Source organism: Penicillium antarcticum (genome assembly GCF_028974205.1).
Source record: "Penicillium antarcticum strain IBT 31339 chromosome Unknown utg000009l_segment0_segment0, whole genome shotgun sequence".
NCBI classification, from domain to species: domain Eukaryota; kingdom Fungi; phylum Ascomycota; class Eurotiomycetes; order Eurotiales; family Aspergillaceae; genus Penicillium; species Penicillium antarcticum.
Genome location: NW_026695307.1, coordinates 6,627,409 through 6,648,179, shown reverse-complemented (window position 1 = coordinate 6,648,179; position 20,771 = coordinate 6,627,409). Strand labels below are relative to the sequence as shown.

General features: G+C 49.0%; 12 protein-coding genes across 12 annotated transcripts; 7 read left to right on the top strand and 5 right to left on the bottom strand.

Moving 5' to 3' along the window:
- Window positions 1-129: 129 nt before the first annotated feature.
- Window positions 130-1,131, bottom strand: N7508_010862 (uncharacterized protein; the record flags this gene model as incomplete). Its single annotated transcript, XM_058468922.1, has 1 exon — window positions 130-1,131. One exon carries the CDS (start codon window positions 1,129-1,131, stop codon window positions 130-132), a length of 1,002 nt encoding a protein of 333 aa, XP_058316768.1.
- A 1,338-nt stretch (window positions 1,132-2,469) lies between these two features.
- N7508_010861 (uncharacterized protein) lies at window positions 2,470-2,684 on the bottom strand (the record flags this gene model as incomplete). Its single annotated transcript, XM_058468921.1, has 2 exons — window positions 2,470-2,526; window positions 2,559-2,684. The coding sequence occupies 2 exons, from the start codon at window positions 2,682-2,684 to the stop codon at window positions 2,470-2,472; spliced, it is 183 nt and encodes a 60-aa protein (XP_058316767.1).
- A 211-nt stretch (window positions 2,685-2,895) lies between these two features.
- Window positions 2,896-3,752, top strand: N7508_010860 (uncharacterized protein; the record flags this gene model as incomplete). The annotated part of the gene is made up of 3 exons (XM_058468920.1): window positions 2,896-2,931; window positions 3,057-3,153; window positions 3,205-3,752. 3 exons carry the CDS (start codon window positions 2,896-2,898, stop codon window positions 3,750-3,752), a joined length of 681 nt encoding a protein of 226 aa, XP_058316766.1.
- A 298-nt stretch (window positions 3,753-4,050) lies between these two features.
- Window positions 4,051-4,810, bottom strand: N7508_010859 (uncharacterized protein; the record flags this gene model as incomplete). Its single annotated transcript, XM_058468919.1, has 3 exons — window positions 4,051-4,331; window positions 4,381-4,525; window positions 4,625-4,810. 3 exons carry the CDS (start codon window positions 4,808-4,810, stop codon window positions 4,051-4,053), a joined length of 612 nt encoding a protein of 203 aa, XP_058316765.1.
- Window positions 4,811-6,002: 1,192 nt separating this feature from the next.
- On the top strand, window positions 6,003-7,592 carry N7508_010858 (M20 family metallo-hydrolase; the record flags this gene model as incomplete). The annotated part of the gene is made up of 3 exons (XM_058468918.1): window positions 6,003-6,226; window positions 6,282-6,596; window positions 6,653-7,592. 3 exons carry the CDS (start codon window positions 6,003-6,005, stop codon window positions 7,590-7,592), a joined length of 1,479 nt encoding a protein of 492 aa, XP_058316764.1.
- Window positions 7,593-7,919: 327 nt separating this feature from the next.
- Window positions 7,920-8,779, bottom strand: N7508_010857 (40S ribosomal eS10 domain-containing protein; the record flags this gene model as incomplete). Its single annotated transcript, XM_058468917.1, has 4 exons — window positions 7,920-8,180; window positions 8,237-8,397; window positions 8,465-8,514; window positions 8,571-8,779. The coding sequence occupies 4 exons, from the start codon at window positions 8,777-8,779 to the stop codon at window positions 7,920-7,922; spliced, it is 681 nt and encodes a 226-aa protein (XP_058316763.1).
- Window positions 8,780-8,890: 111 nt separating this feature from the next.
- Window positions 8,891-9,796, top strand: N7508_010856 (telomere maintenance SDE2 family protein; the record flags this gene model as incomplete). Its single annotated transcript, XM_058468916.1, has 1 exon — window positions 8,891-9,796. One exon carries the CDS (start codon window positions 8,891-8,893, stop codon window positions 9,794-9,796), a length of 906 nt encoding a protein of 301 aa, XP_058316762.1.
- Window positions 9,797-10,103: 307 nt separating this feature from the next.
- On the top strand, window positions 10,104-12,032 carry N7508_010855 (uncharacterized protein; the record flags this gene model as incomplete). The annotated part of the gene is made up of 1 exon (XM_058468915.1): window positions 10,104-12,032. One exon carries the CDS (start codon window positions 10,104-10,106, stop codon window positions 12,030-12,032), a length of 1,929 nt encoding a protein of 642 aa, XP_058316761.1.
- A 101-nt stretch (window positions 12,033-12,133) lies between these two features.
- Window positions 12,134-12,916, bottom strand: N7508_010854 (DUF3632 domain-containing protein; the record flags this gene model as incomplete). Its single annotated transcript, XM_058468914.1, has 1 exon — window positions 12,134-12,916. One exon carries the CDS (start codon window positions 12,914-12,916, stop codon window positions 12,134-12,136), a length of 783 nt encoding a protein of 260 aa, XP_058316760.1.
- Window positions 12,917-14,017: 1,101 nt separating this feature from the next.
- Window positions 14,018-16,545, top strand: N7508_010853 (glycoside hydrolase family 3 protein; the record flags this gene model as incomplete). Its single annotated transcript, XM_058468913.1, has 5 exons — window positions 14,018-14,189; window positions 14,257-14,437; window positions 14,525-15,516; window positions 15,632-16,086; window positions 16,138-16,545. The coding sequence occupies 5 exons, from the start codon at window positions 14,018-14,020 to the stop codon at window positions 16,543-16,545; spliced, it is 2,208 nt and encodes a 735-aa protein (XP_058316759.1).
- A 1,452-nt stretch (window positions 16,546-17,997) lies between these two features.
- Window positions 17,998-18,375, top strand: N7508_010852 (uncharacterized protein; the record flags this gene model as incomplete). The annotated part of the gene is made up of 3 exons (XM_058468912.1): window positions 17,998-18,126; window positions 18,196-18,237; window positions 18,307-18,375. The coding sequence occupies 3 exons, from the start codon at window positions 17,998-18,000 to the stop codon at window positions 18,373-18,375; spliced, it is 240 nt and encodes a 79-aa protein (XP_058316758.1).
- A 586-nt stretch (window positions 18,376-18,961) lies between these two features.
- On the top strand, window positions 18,962-20,566 carry N7508_010851 (uncharacterized protein; the record flags this gene model as incomplete). Its single annotated transcript, XM_058468911.1, has 7 exons — window positions 18,962-19,099; window positions 19,154-19,195; window positions 19,264-19,666; window positions 19,723-19,928; window positions 19,983-20,062; window positions 20,135-20,302; window positions 20,353-20,566. Coding segments are annotated over 7 exons (1,251 nt in total), but the record flags the coding sequence as incomplete, so codon positions are not given.
- Between the last annotated feature and the right edge of the window lie 205 nt (window positions 20,567-20,771).

Genomic DNA, 20,771 nt, shown 5'->3' with positions numbered 1-20,771 from the left:
TAAGTCCAACAATCTACAGTACTACATATACAAAAAATGGATGGATATAGATCTGGCAATACATTATATTCAATCCTGAACCACTAAACATGAAAGGGTATCACTCAATATAAACGACCACCCTGACTCTTATTCCCTCTCAACCATAGAAGCCAAAGCAGCACTCACAAGACTCTTCCGTCGAAGCCCATTATCACTCCTCTTCTTCCCGACCCCAGCATACCCACTCAAATGACTCTTATCAACACGACTCGACAAAAGAGCCCCACAAGAACTCTTCCTCCGAGCCCTAGCATCCGCACCAGCCTCAGGTCCGAACCTCGATCTCGCAAGTGTAACAGCCCTCCGACGCGGCGACAATCGTGGTGGTAGATCACTCGGGTGACAATCGTCTTCTTCACGCGATGGGTCGCCTGCCCCTAATCCCCCTTCCTCTGCTAGTAGACTTCGCTGCATGGCTTCTACTTCCGATTGGTTACATTGTAACCGGGAAATCTGCTGCCTTTGCATTCTTATGTCCTGATTCTGGTCCTGGAGCGGATGGGAGTTCGGAGGATGGGGGTGGCTATCCAGCCCGAAATCGGGTAAATCAGAGAGGAGGTCTGGCGGCATGAATGTCGGACTGGGATTTGACGATGCAGATGGGGAGGAGAGACCTTCTACGCCTGAATCGTCTGAATGATCTGTCTCCGGTGGTGTAAGGACGAGTCCGTGGCTATAGCCGCCATACCGGGAGCGGGGCGTATAACGTCCGTCATAGCCGTATCCACCGCCCCCCTGGCCAGGACCCTGAGCGAAGCGTTGATTCGAGTTCTGGTTTGAGCGGCCATCGTTAGTCGGCGTGGCGAGAGTATGCTCGTGCAATTTCTGCGTCAGGGTCGAGATGGACAGCCGCTTGTGGTCTGAGTCATAGGGGAAGGGGACGGAGGTGGGAGGTTGTTGGGAGCGGTGGAAGTGCGACGAGCGCGAGCGTGAGATATTGCGGAAGCGGTGCGATTGTGGTGATGGGCAGCGGGACGAGAGAGGCGATATTAACGTGCTGTCGCCGTCGACCATGAGGCGGTCCTCTGGGTCCAGGGCTAGTCGGGCGGGCCGTGAGGACGGTGATGTGAAAGAGAAGTCTTCGAACATATTGCTCGTAGGCTGTATAACGCTGTCTAGATTGCTGCTCGAGGGAATTGGTGTATATAGTTGTTATAGAGTTGTCGAGGATCTGCGGATGAGGAATGGAGATCGGAGGTTGTGGCGGCTTGCGGAGGGTGTCGAGGGTTTCGTGTCGGGCTGGAATGCACTGATGCAGGGTATCGCGGGTGCTGACCGTGTGTTTCTCTATTTCTTAAACAAAGATCTCATGCAGGTTATTTGCCCCCGGCGAAAAAAATTGAGTGTCGACCAGTGGTCGGGAAGGCAATTGCACGTGATCGGCACCAGACTGTGCCACATATCACAGTTGATCTATCATCATTCTTTTTCTGGATATTTCAGGTATATTTAGTGGAATATTCTCAAATATTGTTGCGTAATTACATTTAGTTCTTCTGTTCTTCTTTTTGAAACATGCAGCACCAATTGTAGAGTGCATGTCGATCCCCTGAGTGGATCCTTTTGCCCTAAGTCGATCTGCATTCCTGTTGAGGCATAGGTGAAATCATTGTGAATTGCTTGACCAATTGGCTGAACACTGAATTGAGGCTGAAACATGTCACTCAATGTCTCAGGCTTCGATTTGACTGATTTACCCAATAAGCATGTTTCCTTGCTACAGACGCCACAAAACTTTGTGCCACGCTTCTGTCGTGCTGCATGCAGACTTAGTAGATAATTGATCAGTGTTATGTCTTGAATCATGATATATATGTTTAACATGCTTTGGCCTAGAGAATCAAGTATCCCGGTGTTTCGTGGAAGGGTTGATAACGAATCTAAAATGACCAGAAAAGGGTTAAAAAAAAGGGAGAGAATGATCTGCAAAAGGGAATGAGACTTGAAGCGCCGGATGATTTCTTCTATATATTCCCAATAATGTTGCCTCTGTGGTTTCAAAGCTATCTTACCATGTCTCTCATACGGCTGTGCTGGGGAAGGGATTGGTGATATGTGACCCAGATCACTTTGGATCAGTTATCGAAGGCCGCCTTTCCTACCACACCCCAATCTTGACTTCCCCCACAAATCCACTCATCGTAGAAATGAACTTAGTAGGCATAACTTCAATACCTTTATTATTATTTAGTCTCGAGAGACTTTAATCATAGCGGTCTCAAAATGAATGTCATGTGATACCCCAGCCCTAACCAGGCCAGGTCACATAGGTTCGAGTATGATCCCTAGGATAGCTGGTATGGTGTGTTGGTCTTTTGGCCAAATTACCAGGAAGCAACTCGTTATTATCGTTTTTCTTGTCCTCTAGCTCCCACAAGACGCTGTATCAAAGGACCGCAGCATCTGACTTCATCTGAGTAGACCATATCAAATGTCTTGATCCGCGACCCAGGGACTGGCACTGCTGATGTACGTGATTTGCTCCTAGGGTAATTAGAATTGAAGAGGTCACATACTTTGTGGATATAGCCCAAAAGACAGCGCTTGGCTGGTACATCGTTGATTGGGGTGAAAGTAGATTTCACTGACATAGACACGGAAGCGTAGCCTAGAAGGCACTCTGCCCGTTTGACACGACTCATTGTGTCGAGCATAAACACCTCTAACACGATCACCTCTTCTCTTTCCTTTTTTTCTTCTTCTTTCTCCACGCCTCAATATTTCCTCTTCCGCAACACACGTTACCAACGTGTTGTTGCCCAACCCTTCAGAAAGACCGAACCCGTCCCTGAGGTCCCCGAGCGCCCTATATTTGAGGGCAGTCCTTCAGAGAAGAAAAAGAAGAACTTCAACATGCGCAAGCTGCTCCGCAAGCAGGGTATCCAGGTTGTGAGTATACCATGCCTCGTTCAATCCGATCCATAAAAACCTCGCCTACCAGTGTGACCTGGCAGCCTCATCAACCAGACCAGAACATTTTTGGTCACTCTCATGCTCACATTTGGGACTAATAGCCCTTCCGGCCCCAGCGCACTCGGAATCCAGCCTTGCCTCCCAAGGAGGTCCGGACCCGTAAGGATCCCAGCAAGCACTATGCAAACAAGGCACAGAGTACGTGCTATGATCATAGTTGACTTTAGACGGATGCTGATGTTTTGGAAGAGGCCGCTGCTGCTGCCACGACTAATCTACATGTCGACGCTGTCAACGATGATGCTGCTGACGATGCCGCCAGTGATGTTGCCGGGGGAAGCTCTCCGAGGTACGAACTTGCACCCTCGTCTGAAATCCCCGATGTGGCCCAGTCAACTGCTACTTCCGCTGTCCCAACCTCGTTTGTCGCTGGAAGCTCTGACGTCGCTGCCTCTCCTACTCCTGGGCCATTTGTGGCCTCCCCCACTCTGACCACCACTTTTTCCGTGATTGCTTCGTTTGTGCCCACCCTCAGCTCGAACATTACCTACGCTTCGGCTGCCACTGATGCCCTGCTGGCTCCTGCTTTGTCCGTCCCTGAGGTTGAGGAGTCTTACATCTCGGAGTTCCTGGACTACGCGTGGGAATCTCAGGTACAGGGCTGGAACCGGGAGTTTGCTAAAAAGATGAGAGAGAAGGAAGAGCCTGCCCAGGAGTCTTTTGAGTGGGAAATTGTTGGTCCTGGGTCTCCTCGACCCATCGGACAGCCCTGTCAAAGACATCCGCGAGAACCTTGACAAATACGGTAGTTAGTCTCTGCCATTTACCATCGATTGTGATATTTTTCTTTGCTTCTCAGCTAGCGCAGGATTCTGGAGTCTATAAGGCTGTGCCATAGTACAAAACTGATCAAATGCTTTTCTTTTGTTTCAAAACAACATGATAATGACCATTGAGCATTGAAGAGTGTCTTGAAAATCCTCACTCTGTTTCATATTCTTCTAGGCAACCTAGACTCTCACTAGGCACAGACAGTACGAAATATTAAACAGCAGGTATCAGTAACATCCACCAGGGTCTGCTTCCTTTCAATGGCTAGACTTTCGGTCTGAAGGAGAGAGTCACAGCGTGAGTGGAACCCTGCACAGATTTCAAGAGAGTGTTTCTTCCTCCCTCTATGTTGACATCGCCCATCTCCGCGTCCTTGCCTTTATCCTCTCTCTCAACAATGTCGGTTTGATGAGACTCGACAAAGACACTGGCCTGTGGAAGAGCCATAGTAAGATCGGAGGACGTCACCAAGTCGGCGAATGGCCCCATGGCTTGGACAGTAGTTGAACCTTGCTTCGTAGCAGCAGTAGCATGGCGGGATCTTTCTATCAAGTATCAGCGCTGGCTCTCGTCCGATATCATAGCCTGACGTACTTTCGCGCTTTTTGGCTTTGTCTGCCTTCCGCCCTTTGGATCTCAGCTTTTTCTGGCGCGTGCTGTTCCAGGCGTTGCGGGGCTTGCGGTCTTGCTTCTTCTTGGAAGCAAGATCTTGATCTTGGATACACTGTGTTGGGGCAGACTATAAGACAGATGTATCAGTATCAGCGACTACACTGCCATGGGAGGTTGGCCGCATGGATCTTCATGGTTCGGATGCGTTGGATATGGGCATACTCACTACCTGGCTGGCCTGCTGGTCCATCCCCAGACTGAGAGGATACTGGCGCACTTTGGAGTTCTTCTTGTTTTTCCATCTCTTGTTCAGCTTTTTCTTATTGCCTTCAATCATAGAATTATTGGCCGGGAGGCAGTCAACCATCGCGGGATCATTCTTCTGGTCATCGAACTCGTTGGGCTGAGCCATGGCACTGCCTACTATAAAGATAAGTCAAAAGATTGATGGCCGGTGATGGTGAGTGATGACAGAGAGGAAGGCACAGGAAAAGGGGAATGGCACAAGGGCGTGCTTGCGGTTTGAGATTGGAATCTCGCCACAATAAAGTTGACAGAAGTCAAACTCAACCTTCTACACAGGACAACGTCACAGTTTGAGAGACCAACATAACTATTATGAAGACCAATGATTTGTATTTACAAAAGGTTCAAGCCTGAAAAATATCCGCCCTGTACAAGGTGCCGATGTGAGCTGGCCCGTCGACATTGTCAAGAGTCTTCATGAACCGACAGAGGACGGAGCAAGAAGAAAAACAAGATTCAAGGGGAAAAAGAAATTGGGGTCACTCGCCATCGGGACCGACGGCAAGCCAGTCGAGGGACAGAATGAGAAGTACTGAATCGCAACAGCGGGCAGTATTGAAGCTTGGTAAACCGCTTATGATTGTACCGAAGGAGATTCCAGCCTGCACCTTCGCTGGTAGCGTCGAATCTGGAGATTTCACTAGAGATCGTTACCGGCTAGGGCCCAGTGGCATTCTGACATAGAATACTTCTTTCCATGCCATCTGAACCGTTGCTGTTCACGTGATACATGTGGCCCTAGCTGGTGATCGCAACCTCGCCCAGGCTTTCTAGTAAGATGCTTCTTCTGTTCCATTTGCGTCTATTTTAAGATTTCTTAATGCTTGGAGGAAAAGGACCATTGAGAAGTCTGGCCTGGGTTGTTGTGAGACCGATCTCTGTGCTCCCGCATGTGGTTCCCAATAACACCGCTTGAGCTACCTAGACGACTCCAAAATTGGAGCGTACTTAAGTTACCCCAACAGCTAATACTATGACTCCAATAGTTCCGTGAGAGGTTACACTTTAAAGATCACTGAATCTCACTGAAATCGAGGTCTTAAGAGGTCGACAGGAACCGGAGCATACTTGAATCAATGTGCCATATGTGAGCCAATCCAGTATTTCAACAAAACTCATCAAGCACACAAGCAACAAAGATAACAAAACAAACAAGTGAAAGCCGATTGGAGAAGTCGAGTAATTGCCGACGTTCCATGCGGGGTTGGAAGTATATCTATCGCGGACGTGGCGGACCAAAGTCCGACACTCCACCCTTATCAACGCCATCTCCCCTCTATAAGGCGCTCAAAGCTGTCATGGCGTGGTCTTATATTTTACGTGGTAATCTCAGACCTTGTCTTCAGGCCTCTAAGCTTCTCGTATATCGCCCCATTTGCACATTCTCCACATCAAAGATCCAAGCTATGTTGACTACGGAGCTTTCCGAGGCGGAGGTATCTGCCCTCAGAGCCAGCAAAGAGAGACTGGCAGAAGACTTGCACCATTCCTGTCAATGGGGATTTGGAATCAGATGGGGAGAGTAAGTTATTGACATTTCTTGTTGGGGCATGATTGCTGACCACGGCTATCGATAGAGCTCCTACAGATACAGGCATGCAGCGCTTAGCGCTTTCGGAAGAAGACAGAAATGTCCGCAACTGGTTTATCAAAACGATGCAAGACCTCAGATGTAATGTCACCGTGGATCAGATGGGTAACATCTTTGCTGTTCGCCCTGGCCGGAGAGCAGATGTGCCTCCCACCTTCATCGGCAGCCATCTTGACACACAGCCCACTGGTGGACGGTACGATGGAATTCTGGGTGTTCTGTCTGGAATTGAAACTCTCAAGACGATGAATGATATGGGCCTGGAAACAGAAGGAGGAGTTGGAGTCGTTAACTGGACCAAGTGAGATTCATCTCAGCGCATGTTGTCCAATCGGCGAGCTAACAATATCGGCACAGCGAGGAGGGAGCTCGATTCCCAATTAGTATGGTTGCAAGTGGCGTATGGGCTGAGAGTATCCCATTGGAGCAAGCGCATGCTCTCAAAGAGGTGCCAACCGTTGCCTCGTTACCGACAGCAGCATCTGCACCGGAGACAATGAAGAGTGCCTTGGAGAAGATCGACTTCCTTGGTGATGTTCCATGTTCATACAAGTCCACGCCAATGGCAGCTCATTTCGAACTACATATTGAGCAAGGTCCTCATCTTGTGTCGGCAGGCCAGCGCGTGGGAGTGGTGACAGCTGTGCAGGCGTATAGATGGTTCAGACTCAACATCATCGGACGTGATACACACACTGGCACAACGGCCTTTGAGCACCGCGCAGATGCACTCTATGCATTTTCCCGTATGATGGTGCGAGCGCGCGAGGTCGCAGCTGCAAATGGCTGTCTAGCCAGTGTTGGTATCGTCGAGGCGAAGCCTGGTAGTGTAAACACTGTTCCTGGCCTGGTGAGCTTCAGCTTGGATATCCGTGGTCCCGAAACAGTACTTGTTGAAGAGGTTGAGAAGAAGCTGAGATCCGACTTTGATGCCATCGCTGCAGCTGAGGGTGCTGGCATTGGCAAGCCTTGTCGTGTTGAATGGACCCTTGACTTCGATTCGCCGGCTGTCAAGTTCCACGAAGACTGCATTGATTGCGTGCAGCAGTCGGCACATGCGGTTGTTGCGGATACGCCCGTTGCCGACACCAAATCGCTTGTGCGGTCTATCATGAGCGGTGCTGGTCATGATAGTGTGTTCACCTCGAAGCGTGTTCCCACTAGTATGATCTTCATTCCTTGCAAAGACGGTCTGAGCCATCACCCCGAGGAATTCTCTACTGCCGATGACTGTGCCACTGGAGCGTCCGTAATCTTGCAGGCTGTGGTTCGTTATGACCGGAAGAGGTTCATGTAGCTGGTCTGAATCCAACGAGAATTGTATATACTGCAAAAATAACATGACGACTATACAGGACATGAGGGATTCAAGACTACGTATAGCAGCAGGTATTGGGTACGCCTGATAAGATTTACAATATGATGACATGGAATCAAAGATTTGGATTTTTTTATTTTGTTTCCTGTATCCTCAAGTCCCAGCAAAACTGGGACGGGATCATGATGCACCGAAGATCAGTTCGTTTCAAATAACCCTACTCCAAACCGAAACCGATCACACCAACAAGCCCCTAGGAAGACCGAGAAGTGGATGACAGGACACCAAGACCTCTTGGCTCAGCATTTACTGCTGGGGAGCAGCACCACGGCCACGGCCGAAGCCACCGCGGAAAGAGGGAGCGAACTCGCCGGGGGCACCGCCCTCCTTGCCACCCTCCTCGCGGCGGCGGTAGCCACCCTCACGGGGAGCACGGGGACGACGCTCGCCGCGCTCCTCTCCGCCCATCATGCCGCGGGGGGGAGCGTGGGAACGCTGCTGCTTGATGTGGGTGGCGGGGACAACCTCGGCGGGGAGGTGGAGCCACTCACGGAGGTAGTCCAGACCCTGTTGTTCAATTAGTATGCTGTTCAGTCGTTGGATCATGTTGGAATACTTCGTACCTCGGGGGTGAGGGTGTAGTAGTAGTACTGCCACGAGAACTGGGTCTTGACATAGCCGCGGGAGTCCAGGGACTGGAGGGCCTTGATGACATAGAGGTTCTTGGTGTCAATGTCACCGTGCTTGGGAAGGTTGTAGTCCTTCTTGGCCACGAGCACACCCTCTGAGAGGCGAGTTAGCAAAGTCGTTCATATGAATTTTGCGCGTCGGCGAGGGTTCTCGCTACATACCACGGAAGAGGTACTCGTGGATCTTCTTGCGGTCGTCCTTGGGGATAAGCCTGTGCCATTGTCAGTGAAACGGTCCAAAATAAGCGCGATAGCTGTGTATACTCACATTGTCGCGAGTTCCTGTTGCAATTCGGGGAATCGCTTTGACAACGCCCGAAATAATGGTAGATTTAAATGATGGAGTGAAAGTGGAGCTTCGCTGCGGAAAAGTGCGACCGGCCACTTTGAGCGTAGGGTTTGTGCCCTAACAGGAGTTTGGGTCGGGTCAGGTGATATTGCCTGCTGATTCAGGCGTGACTCATCCATCAGAGTCATCACGTGGAGTCAGGTCGCCATCTTATCGTAACATCTTCTCATACCTCACCAACTTCGGTCTCGTTGCCAAGTACCAACTTCTTCCAGTCAGACTCTCAGAGCCTATTCAAAATGGAATCTCCCAATGTCAACGTCCTATTGACGTCCTTCCCGGGACTTTCCCTTCCATCGACCCTGTCATTCACCTTACCTTCGACATCCAGCATCTCCGACTTGACAGAGAAGGTCGCCTCATACCTTCCATCTTCAATCTCGCTAGAGTCTCTCGCCCTCACCACAACAAGCAACAAGTACCTTACGCCCGCAAACTGCGCCAAATCGATCCTCTCTATCTGCGATGGCGCGTCTACCTCTACTCTCCTTCCCCTCCGTCTCACAGCCCCAGTGCGAGGTGGAAAGGGTGGTTTTGGATCTCAGCTGCGTGCGGCAGGTGGCCGCATGTCTAGCAAGCGCAAGCGCAATCAAGGCGACAACAACAGCTCCAGCCGAAACTTGGACGGCCGCCGACTGCGTACCGTCAACGAGGCGAAGGCCCTCGCAGAATACCTTGCCGTCAAGCCTGAGATGGACAAGAAGGAAAAAGAAGAGCGCCAGAAAAGGTGGCAAGCTGTTGTCGACATCGCCGAAAAGCGCCAAGAAGAATTGAAGAACGGCTCTGGCAAGGCAAAGATCGATGGCCAGTGGATGGAAGATAAGGATGAGATGAATGAGAAAGCCCGTGAGGCAGTTTTGCAGGCTATGAAGGACGGTCAATGGACGGACAGCCTCCGTGACGCCATTCTCGGTGGATCCAGTACTAGCGCTAGTGAGGGCAGTGAGGATGATGGTTCATCCAGTTCTGAGGATGAGAATGAAGAAAACGGCGAGTCGTCGACTGCTGCGGGTTCATCTGTCCCACAAAGGGCGGCGCCCCGGAAGTTCATTGGATTCGATGATGATGACGATGAGTTCATGAGCTCTTCTGAAGACGAGGAGATGGAAGACATCGACAAGGGGAAAGGGAAGGCTCGTGCTTGAGCTTGTACAAAACACAGTTGTTTTCACCTTACGGATTATGACGGCGTTCATCTGCGGTATCATTTTGGAGTTTCTTAGCGCATCTGATTTCCGACACTGTCAAATAGCTTTAGTATCTCACAAGAGCAATATAAAAATCTTGCAATCAGTGTTTAGAAAAATTATTATTTGCCATTTTATAAAACCAATAAAAAGTATTTGCGCACTTCATACTTCTACGGCGACCGGAAAGTACCATGACCGCTATCGATAACAGGCTTCCCAAGAAAAAAAAAGCTCCGAAACTCCGCAAAGCTACACGCTCATCATGTTGCTCTGTGCCCGGGGCGCAATACTCAGGAGCCCGAGGCTGAACTTGCTACGCCTGACTTCGAGAGTCACTCCTCGATCACCAACCCTTACCCTAGTCTCCCGATCCCCTGTCGCGACGCAGATCAATGTCATACCGATCCTCCGCAGCCAATGTTGCGCTTTCTCGACAACACGTTACCGATCAGAACAAACATCCGTTGATCCAGTGACCGAAGTTCTACCTGTTTGCTGTCCAGGATGTGGTGCATTCTCGCAAACGGTGGAAGCAGACGAGCCTGGATATTATAGCACATCACGGAAACAGACACGGAAGCTACTGGCCGCAAGCAAGAAACTACCCGAACCTGATAACAATGATATTGTGGAAGTACACGATAATGATAATGTCGTGGGTTCAGAACCACCGCGTCCCATTCAAGGTAAGAAACCTGGTCTAGTTGGCGCGCGACATTGGCTAATAGAACATAAAGATGGAGCCTTCCCGAATAATGCCATTGAGCCGGTTAGCGACTTCCTTGGCTCATCAAAACGAGTCACGCATGTCTGCGACCGTTGCCATGACTTGATACACCACAACAAAGCAGTTGCCTCGCCTAAACCAACAATCCTGTCTATACGAAATTACCTGGAGGAATCACCTTACAAATGGAACCGTGTATATCATATCATTGATGCCGCCGATTTTCCCATGTCTCTCGTTCCACGAATTCACTGGGCATTGTCATTGCAGCAGCGTTCGCAGAACCGACGAGCTACGCACGATAAATATTCGCGCGGCAATAAACTACCAACTATCTCGTTTATTATCACGCGCTCAGATCTTTTGGCGGCGACTAAGGAACAAGTCGATTCGAAGATGGAGTATATTCGTACAGAACTCCGAGCAGCTCTAGGACGGACGGGGAAAGATGCCCGTCTCGGTGGCGTGCATATGATTAGTGCGCACCGTGGTTGGTGGACTAAAGATGTCAAGGAGGAAATTCGAGACCACGGCGGCGGTATCTGGGTTGTTGGCAAAGCCAACGTTGGAAAGAGCAGCTTTATTGAAGCCTGTTTCCCCAAGGATACGAAGAGCTTGGAGAAAATCGAGGAGTATATTGGATCCCGTCGGGAGGAAGAGATTCCAAACAAGCGACAAGCCTCTCTTGACGACCCGAATAGTCTCCTGCCCCCTGCTCCTCAAGAAGATTTGTATCCTGTGCTCCCAGTGGTGTCTTCTCTGCCAGGTACCACTGTCTCGCCTATCCGTATTCCATTTGGTCGCGGAAGGGGTGAGGTCATTGACCTTCCAGGTCTTGAACGTGGTCTATTGGAGGACTATGTAAAAGATGAGCACAAGCGGGATCTGATCATGACGAAGCGGATCAAGCCCGATCGCTCAACCATCAAGCCAGGCCAGTCTCTTCTGCTTGGCGGTGGTCTCATTCGAATCACTCCCACAAACCCTCAAGACACAGTTATGGTAGCCAGCTTCCTGCCTATTGAGTCACATATCACCAATACGCAGAAAGCAATTGAGACACAGGCAGAGGAGCGTCCGTACCGGGGAATCGTTCTCATGAAAGAAGGCACTGGAAGCACGATGGCCTCCGCCGGCAAATTCGATATCAAGTGGGATGTCACCAGATCGCACCTGCCAACATCCCTTGCCAAGGCAGTTGCAGACAAGGGAATCCCTATTCCTTCACTACCATATCGGGTGATGTCAGCTGATATTCTTGTTGAAGGCTGTGGTTGGATCGAACTGAGCATTCAAATCCGCAGCAAGCGTGGTGCTGAGGACGAAGCATCCTATCCACGGGTCGAAGTATTCACTCCAAAAGGGAAACACATCGGGATCCGGCGTCCGATGGAGTGTTGGCAATTTATTGCAGACAAGCACAAAAAAGACAAGCGCAAGCTCCCACGCACAAGACGCCAGTGATCGGGGTTTGTCTGATTGTCATATTTGAACATGTACATTATTCTACTCAGCATTGCGGCCAGGCGTTACTCCTCTCTATGTTTATTGCATATATAATTTATCTAGCTTTGAGGTTGACTTTCAATCTTCCGCATTATCTGCTCAGCATCCCCTGCCGCCCTTCTCGCTCCATCGTCGAGTTCCTCCATTTTAGCCATCTCCCCGAATCTCTCCCTCCAAAGGTGCCACCGTTCCACACAAAAGCCCTCTTTTCCATGCCAGAGCGAACCACCTCTACCTCTACGGCCAAAATCCTCATTCCACGTATAGATCTCTGCGCCGAGAATCTGAATCCAGGTAGCAGCAACGGGAATGAGACCATCCAATCGGCCTGCCTTCTGGGTTTCAGGTTCTTCCAACGCCTCACGGAAAGTAATAAGTGCAAACCATGAGTAATTAAACACCGGTTCTTTAGTCGCCATCAAGAGCGCAGTGAATTTATCACGATTGATCATCCGCGAGATTGCATTGGCTCGTTGATCAGACGGTCCAGTCGGTATAGATGCATTCCACTCCTCTCGAAATTGCCACCCTAGCATTGGGAGGTCCTTCCAGACGCGCATATCATAGAGGAGAATGGGATCTCCATTGGCGGCTTTTGCGTCGGGGAGTTTCGACAACTGTACTAGCGTATCGACCAGTTTAGTTTGGTGTTCTGGGAATTCATAGGCGCATTTGATTATGAAGCTCCATAGGGAGGATATGTTTGATTCTGGTTCCGTGGTGCCCGATAATTGGATTGAGGCCAAGGTTTCAGCTGCATTTTGGGCAGCTATATTGTCGCTGAAGAGGTCTGTTAGGACGGCGAATTCGGCAGTGTGCATGTCATCGGTGGCTGCGGACATATTCAAATATTTGATCTTCATGAATGTGTGGAATTATTGTGTTAATGAAGGAGAAGAAGCTCCAAAATAAGTAATTCTGCAGGGTCTCAGTCACGGTTTACCCCTCGGCTTAGTGCCCATGTGGCCTTTCTCGGCTGATATCATTGGCGCTAATTAATCACGTTGACACTAGGCTATTCTCTAAGTTGTGAATACTTTCCTGCAGACTTCACAAGGCTCCATGTCCATAGCATTGAATAAGTTATGTTCGCAGTGCCTGTTGTGAATTGCCTCACCTCCACGATGTATAGTGGAGTCGGGCAGGTTTCGGCAGCCAAGCCGGCCATTTCAACCGACAGCGACAGAAGGAAAGCCGAATGCTCTTTCTCTTGCTTTGAACACCGAAATACAATGAATTTCTGTTTCTGCCTGGGCCAAAGGCGATCATTGCCCGCGTAGGCAAGTTTGTCGGACCGTGATGCCATACAAACCTGAAATGGAAGGTCAAAAAACGCCGCAAGGTGCTTCTCTCTCTTTACTTTCTTGGTAATGGTTTTGCCTGTGGAGAAATGGCAGCATTGACCTCAGAAACCCCTCGTAATGGCTTTGCCGAATCCCCGTGGAGCCCCAGATATGACTGATGGGCCGATGTGTGGGGGTCTAGCCGAAGTTGGGCCGGAGTATTCGCCGTTGCGTCAGACCCTTTGCCATATGCAACTATCTGGGGATGTACCCCAGAGTCGCAACATTCTTTCTATGCGTGTTTCTTGATAGTCTTTGAGCATCCTATGAAGAAAAACAGCAACAAAAACGTTCCTTTCGGCACACCGGCATACCGACGGGACAGTGAGCAGTCGATCCGGCGACTTTCCGTATGCCGACTTCGGGGATTGTCAACAATTACTCCACCTGGAAGTTTTTTTCTCATTACAAGGTAAAGCCCGCCACGGGTGGATCTGTGAGGTCTGTCAAGTCTTCCTGAGGAGTATGCGGGGTGGTACGTCCAAGGAATGTCCAAAGTTAAGCTATTTAAGGGAGGTCTCCAGCCGTCCGGGAGATAGACACGACACCTTGGCTTTGCTTGGCTGATTTGAAAGTCTTCTCTTTATACAAGACTTCGTTATGTTGTCGCCTCAAGCTCTAGTAGGAGCACTGCTGCTCTCAGCGGTTCCTTCGGCCCTGGCTGAGACCTGCCAGGCGCCCATTAACCACCCGGGAGAGCCTTACAGCTATGTTCAACCTCGGAATACGACTATCTTGACTGATGGTCACTCTTCAGCTTTTCTTCCTTCACGTGAGTAATCCATGTCCAATCAAACATCTTCTATACTATGGGGCTTGCATCCACTGACACTAAATAGCAAACATGACTGGCAATGGTGGATGGGAAGCAGCCCTAGTCAAAGCCAAGAAATTTGTGAATAAGCCCACGCTTGAAGAAAAGTCTTGGATGGCAACAGGCCAGCCCGGCCCCTGTGTTGGAAACGTTCTTCCCATTCCCCGTCTCAACTTCACTGGTCTTTGCCTCCAGAATGGTCCTCAGTGCGTGCAGCAAGGAGACTACTCCAGTGTCTTTATCAGTGGTGTCTCAGCCGCCGCAAGCTGGGACCGTCAATTGCTGTAAGATAGAGGTAACGCCATGGCCAAGGAACATAAGGCAAAGGGCTCCCATGTCATCTTGGGACCTATCGGAGGACCATTGGGCCGCAGTCCCTATGATTCTCCCACATGGGAGGGCTTTGCTGCAGACCCCTACCTCACTGGTGTGTGCACGGAGGAGACCATCAACGGCATGCAAAATGCTGGTATTCAGTCCAATGCTAAGCACTTCATTGTCAACGAGCAAGAAACCCAGCGAAACCCTTCATACGCCCCGGACGCCAACGAGACCACCTACATCCAGGATTCGGTCTCTGCAAACATCAATGATAGTACCCTGCATGAGATCTACATGTGGCCCTTTGCAAATGCCGTCCATGCGAAGGTGGCTAGTGCTATGTGCTCGTATAACCGTGTCAACGGCTCCCACTCGTGCCAGAACTCTTGCCTTCTAAACCACCTTCTCAAGGGCGAGCTTGGCTTCCAGGGTTATGTCATGTCAGACTGGGGTGCTACCCACAGTGGTGTTGCATCCGTTAAAAGCGGAATGGACATGACCATGCCTGGAGGTTTCACTCTCTATGGAGAGGAATGGACCGAGGGTTCTTTCTTGGGCAAGAACCTGACTTTAGCTGTGAGGAACCGCACTGTTGAAGTCTCTCGTCTGAATCACATGATCGTGCGCATCATGACACCATACTTCTGGCTTGGCCAGGAGAAGAACTACCCCAGCGTTGATGCTTCAGTGGGCCCGCTCAATGTTGATTCCGCTCCTGATACTTGGCTCTATGACTGGAAGTTCACTGGCGAAACCAACCGTGACGTTCGGACTAACCATAGTGCCATGATCCGCGAGCGCGGTGCCTCCTCCACTGTCCTGCTCAAGAATGAACGCAATGCATTGCCACTTCGCAAGCCTCGCAACAGCGTGATTGCCGGTAATGATGCCGGTCCTCTTACGCAAGTTCCCAACCTTCAGGCCGACTTCGAATATGGCCATCTCGCTGGCTCTTCGGGCTCTGGTTCTTGCCGTTTCTCATTCCTTTCAACTCCCCTTGATGGATGCCTTTAACGCCCGGGCTCGCAAGGATGACTCCTTGGTCCAATCTTACCTCAACAACACCTTGCTCACTACAGAGGAATTGGAGCCTCCCCTGTGGATCCCACAGCAGCCTGACGTTTGCCTTGTCTTCCTTAAGTCATTTGCTGCTGAGGGTAAGGACCGGACTTCCTTGAACCTCGACTGGAACGGAAATGCTGTTGTCGAGTCTGTCGCCAACGTCTGCAACAACACTGTCGTGGTCACAAACTCTGGTGGTATCAACGTCATGCCCTTCGCCGATAACCCTAATGTGACTGCTATCTTGGCCCAGCATTACGCCGGAGAGGAGTCTGGCAACGCCATCGCCGATGTTCTCTACGGTGATGTCAACCCATCTGGCAAGCTGCCATACGTGATTGCCTACAACGAGACAGACTACAACGCCCCCTTGACCACAGGTGTTGAGACCAACGGCACTTGGGACTGGCAGAGCTGGTTTGACGAAGAACTCGAAGTTGGATACCGCTACTTCGATGCCAACAACATCTCCGTCCGCTACGAGTTCGGTTTCGGTCTGAGTTATACTTCCTTCGACCTGTAGAATATTAAGGCAAAGAGCTCTGTCCCCTCCAATCTGACTGCCCTCCCTGTTAAGCAGGCTACCCAGCCCGGTGGTAACCCCGCTCTCTGGGATACAGTGGTCACCCTCGAGGCTGAAGTCTCCAACACCGGTGACGTTGATGGATTCGCTGTGCCGCAACTATACATTGAATTCCCTGCTTCGACACCAGCTGGAACTCCACCAAGCCAGCTTCGTGGATTTGACAAGGTCCACCTCACAGCTGGCGAGAAGAAGACTGCCAAGTTTGACCTGATGCGTCGGGATTTTATTTACTGGGATGTCACTGCTCAGGACTGGCGAATTCCTATTGGGTCTTTCACCTTCAAGGCTGGATTCAGTAGCCGTGACTTCCACTCAAAGAAGACTGTGACGCTGATCAAGGCATGAATTCAATATAACATGTCATATGCGAGGGATAAACGCGGCTTTTTCTTTTCTTTGCCTATGTTAGAGTATGAAGTTTATCTCTTCCGAGATTGAATATGATACCACATTTTATGATCACTTTAATTCGAAGTAAAACCATTTAATTACAATCAAACCATTTTGTAGCCGTAGTTCTTTCTTATGCCTATGCACTCTACCGCTTAACTCTCCACAATTTAGCCTGGTCTTTTTCCAGTTTCGTTCAACGCCTTAAAGATCCTGCATCTTTGAGTGAATGTGACAAGAAAAAGGGAAACACGCAGGATTGCTTTGGTAGATCTGTTGATCTTACCCAAAGCACGCGCTAGTTGACTAGTAGCTGCGCTAGGAGCATGTATGCTTGCTTATTTCTGCGTCATGGTCAACCCACTCAACAGCACCGCACCTTGCATTAGCGAACCAAGGGTATTTGAGAAGGTTTTGCAGCCCGTAAATCGAAAAATTGGCCACGACTTTATAACCACTCACAAATATAGCAGTACTAATGCACGTCTTCAATAATGTCAATCTACCTCCATGTCCATATTGGCGATCCCGTTTTGATTCTCGAGCGGTAGAAAAGCCAAGTTAGCAAAAAGCATAGCAGCAAGATTTATGTAACTATAAGATCTGCGTGACTGAGATCCACAAACAGCTCATGAGAGCCTTAGAAGTGACAATACAGTATATCGAAGGGGTCAGATCTTGCAGATCGCGTGAACACGTTCGGTGAAGCCCTAAGTAGGAAGTAATCGGTTGTTATAGGCATGTCTGGGGTCTTAAGTGCTCGTTGGGCCCTGCATCATAGCCTATCTGTTGGAAATTCACCAATCCTCTTTCTTTGTAGGTATTAGTTTTTTGCCACGATACAAACATATATCTCACCAGATATTAACCTATTCTATTGGATAGGTAAGCCTCACCGCAATCATTCAAAAGATTCCAAATACCTACTATCGATCGGTTAACTCAATCCACACTGCAGATCATAGTAGATCAGCAGATATACAGGTGATGTGGTGAAACATTCCATGCACGAGGTCGTATGTCACATAGTTCACAGGTAGAAGTCACGAACTATTTGCAGTATTGGATGTATAATCTGCATATGCAATTTATTATAATATACAAAAACTTGATCATGATTAAATATACGGGGCGTGGATTAGTATTTTACATCATCCAGCTGCAATATTTATGCATGCAAGTATTCGGGCTGGCTGAATGAGAAATACAGACTATGAACCTGGGGGAATGACGTAGATTCCGCTGTTTGTCTTTACTAACATCTGCCTAGACAGCTTGTAATATGATTATAAGTACAGAGCAACTACCTCACTGTCTCGATCACATTCACTACATTCTATCTCCCAAACATTGGCTCCTGAATACTCAAAAACGCAAGAAATCTAAAAGAAAAACACAGTGAGCAAGATGAAGATCTTCACTATCCTCTCTGCGGCCATCTTCGCGACTTCCGTGGTTGCAATCCCCGCGACGAACCCTCTCCGAGCCAGAGAAGCTAGCACGCTTCAGGCCAGAGAGAGCGACTGCAGCTGGTGTGTAAGTTGTTGATTCTCGGTCTCGAACAGTGCTTGGGATTAATTTGCTGACCAAAATGGCTCCACTTAGTGCCGCAGAAACAATACCGTCATCTGCGGTAGCATCAAAGATGTAAGTGGCTGAACTGAAATTGAGATATTATGTTGATAATTACACCTACCTGACATGAATTGAGAATAGTGTGTGTGTGATGACGGTCCTGATGATGATGGAAATGACGATGAAGATGATGACGGTGATGATGAATGAGTTTGTGAAAGCTATATCAATGCTTCGACAGGACACTTTGAAGAATGGCAACAGTAATAGTGCGTGGTCAGGATATAGCAGCCATTCACTAGCGTTCTTCTCGAAGCACATATTAGTCCTGTACACCTTCTAGGTACTTGTCAATGTTTCCGTCTATGCAAAGGCTATCTTGAATGATTCCGAGAAAAATGTAACGGGAACGAGACTTCTCAATCTAGCGTTAAACTCCCTCACTCTCCGACTAGCTGGAAGCTTTTCCGAGTGCATCATTAGCGGTATACCTGTACAGGCAAGGTGGCCGGTCGCTTTCACGGGTACCATGCCGTGCATAGAAGGAATATCCCAACTGTAGTCTTTCGCACTATATGTAGATTTAAAAAGAGTCTTTAGTAGATATATTTGCATCCATCTCAGGTGTGCTGTAGTGAGTTGAATACTTAAGATGTGCTCTCGGGGTCCCCACAAAGTGGGGGGACCTTCAACTCAACTTTATTCCAACCCCCTGTTCATCTCATCTGACAAGTGTCAACTTCTGTGCATTGACACACTACTCATTCTACTTCTATTACTGCTATAATTACCAGCCAACTACTTCCAAATGCTATCATCTCGGGGACACAGAAATGTCCAGGAGCTAGGTGTTCCCTGGCGTTTCAGCCACACTCAGACCTATGACCCAGAGACAAATCCAACGGGACTCATCTCATTTGGACTAGCAGAGAATGTATACATTCAGATTACCCTCACACTTCAGGATCGGTCACTGACTTAGCACCAGAAACCAATGAGAGCCGAGATAGCCAAATACATCAACGAAAAGGTTCATACACAACAGCCTCACTATTCCCAACTCTATATAAAGAATGCAGGCTTAACAACCATATACAGGTGACCTTTACCGAAGACTCAATAAGCTACCGCTCCAGTGCACCAACGGCTGCAAGATTACCAGCCGCAGCAGCAACCCACTTAAACAACATTCTAAGTCCAAATGTCCCAATCCAATCCGAGGATGTCGTGGTCGCAGATTCGGCTACTTCCCTGGGTAATATGCTAGGATATAGTCTGGCAGAACGCGGGGATGGAATCCTCGTCAACAGGCCTGTATATGGCAGATTCGAGCTCGACTATGGTGTTGAGGCAGGTGTTGAGGTGGTGTATGCTGATACCGCGCCAGAGGAGGCGTTCTCTCCAGCGTCCGTTGATAAGTATGAACTAGCTTTGGAGGCTGCGAGGGAACGTGGGATGTGGATTCGGGCGGTTTTGCTTGTTAACCCGCATAATCCAGTAGGTCAGTTACATTTGCTGTTTTATTTATCGGATGATTGGCTAATTGGTTAAATTTAGGACGCTGTTATCCAGTCGAGACACTAAAGGCAATCGCCCGATTCTGTCAGAAGCATGGTCTCCATCTGATCAGCGATGAAGTCTATGCGTCCTGTTTTTTTGAAACAGATGACCCAGATGCCGTTCCATTTACTTCGATACTTTCACTCGGTCTCGCTGGATTGATAGATCCTAGCCTCGTCCATGTGTTATACGGCTTCAGCAAGGTAAGTGCCAGCCAAAAGACTCAATCCTCAGGGTATTAACATATATTGTTTCAGGATTTTGCTTCTGGGGGTCTACATCTTGGATTCCTAGTGACTCAGAACAAAAAGCTTCGTCAGGCCTGCCAAGCAATCCTGTAAGCTTCACTCATGCCCCAAACTGATATACCAGCAATTTACATCCTACGTATCAAGCTAATTCCTCATAGGAGACTCCATGGTGCATCTCAGGCAGCTGTCACAATCGGAACAACAATTCTAGAAGACCAAGCCTTTGTATCGAGCTTCACAACCAAATCGAGGAGAAGTCTTGCATCGGGGTACCAGCTCACCACATCAATGTTGGAAAAAGAAGGGATTAGTTACATCAAGGGCGGGTAAGTTAAAGATGAAAGAGCCAATCTAAGCATCGACTGATTAGGCATAGAAATGCTGGCTTCTTTGTCTACATTGACTTGTCACCATACCTCCCATCTGAGGAGGAACTATCTCCCCGTGAAAGGGAGTTTAGTCTTGCGCAGAGACTTGTTGATGCTGGTGTATTTTTGCATCCGGGGGAAGAGCATTCGAAGGATGTTGGGTGGTTTCGGTTGGTTTTCTCTCAGGAGGAGGATATCCTGAAGGAAGGGTTTAGAAGGTGAGTTTTCTGCTTTTGTCTTTTTGCTAAGTTTGGAATTTGCTGATTGTCTTTATAATGAAGGTTGCTTAGCGTCTTGAAATCGAGCGCATGATGGACTTCTTTGAGTATATTTGCAAAGGCACAATAGTCCGTGTGAACAGATAGACTTATTAGAGACATGGACATAAGCTACGAGTATATCGGAAAAGCTTTAGATCAATGAAATG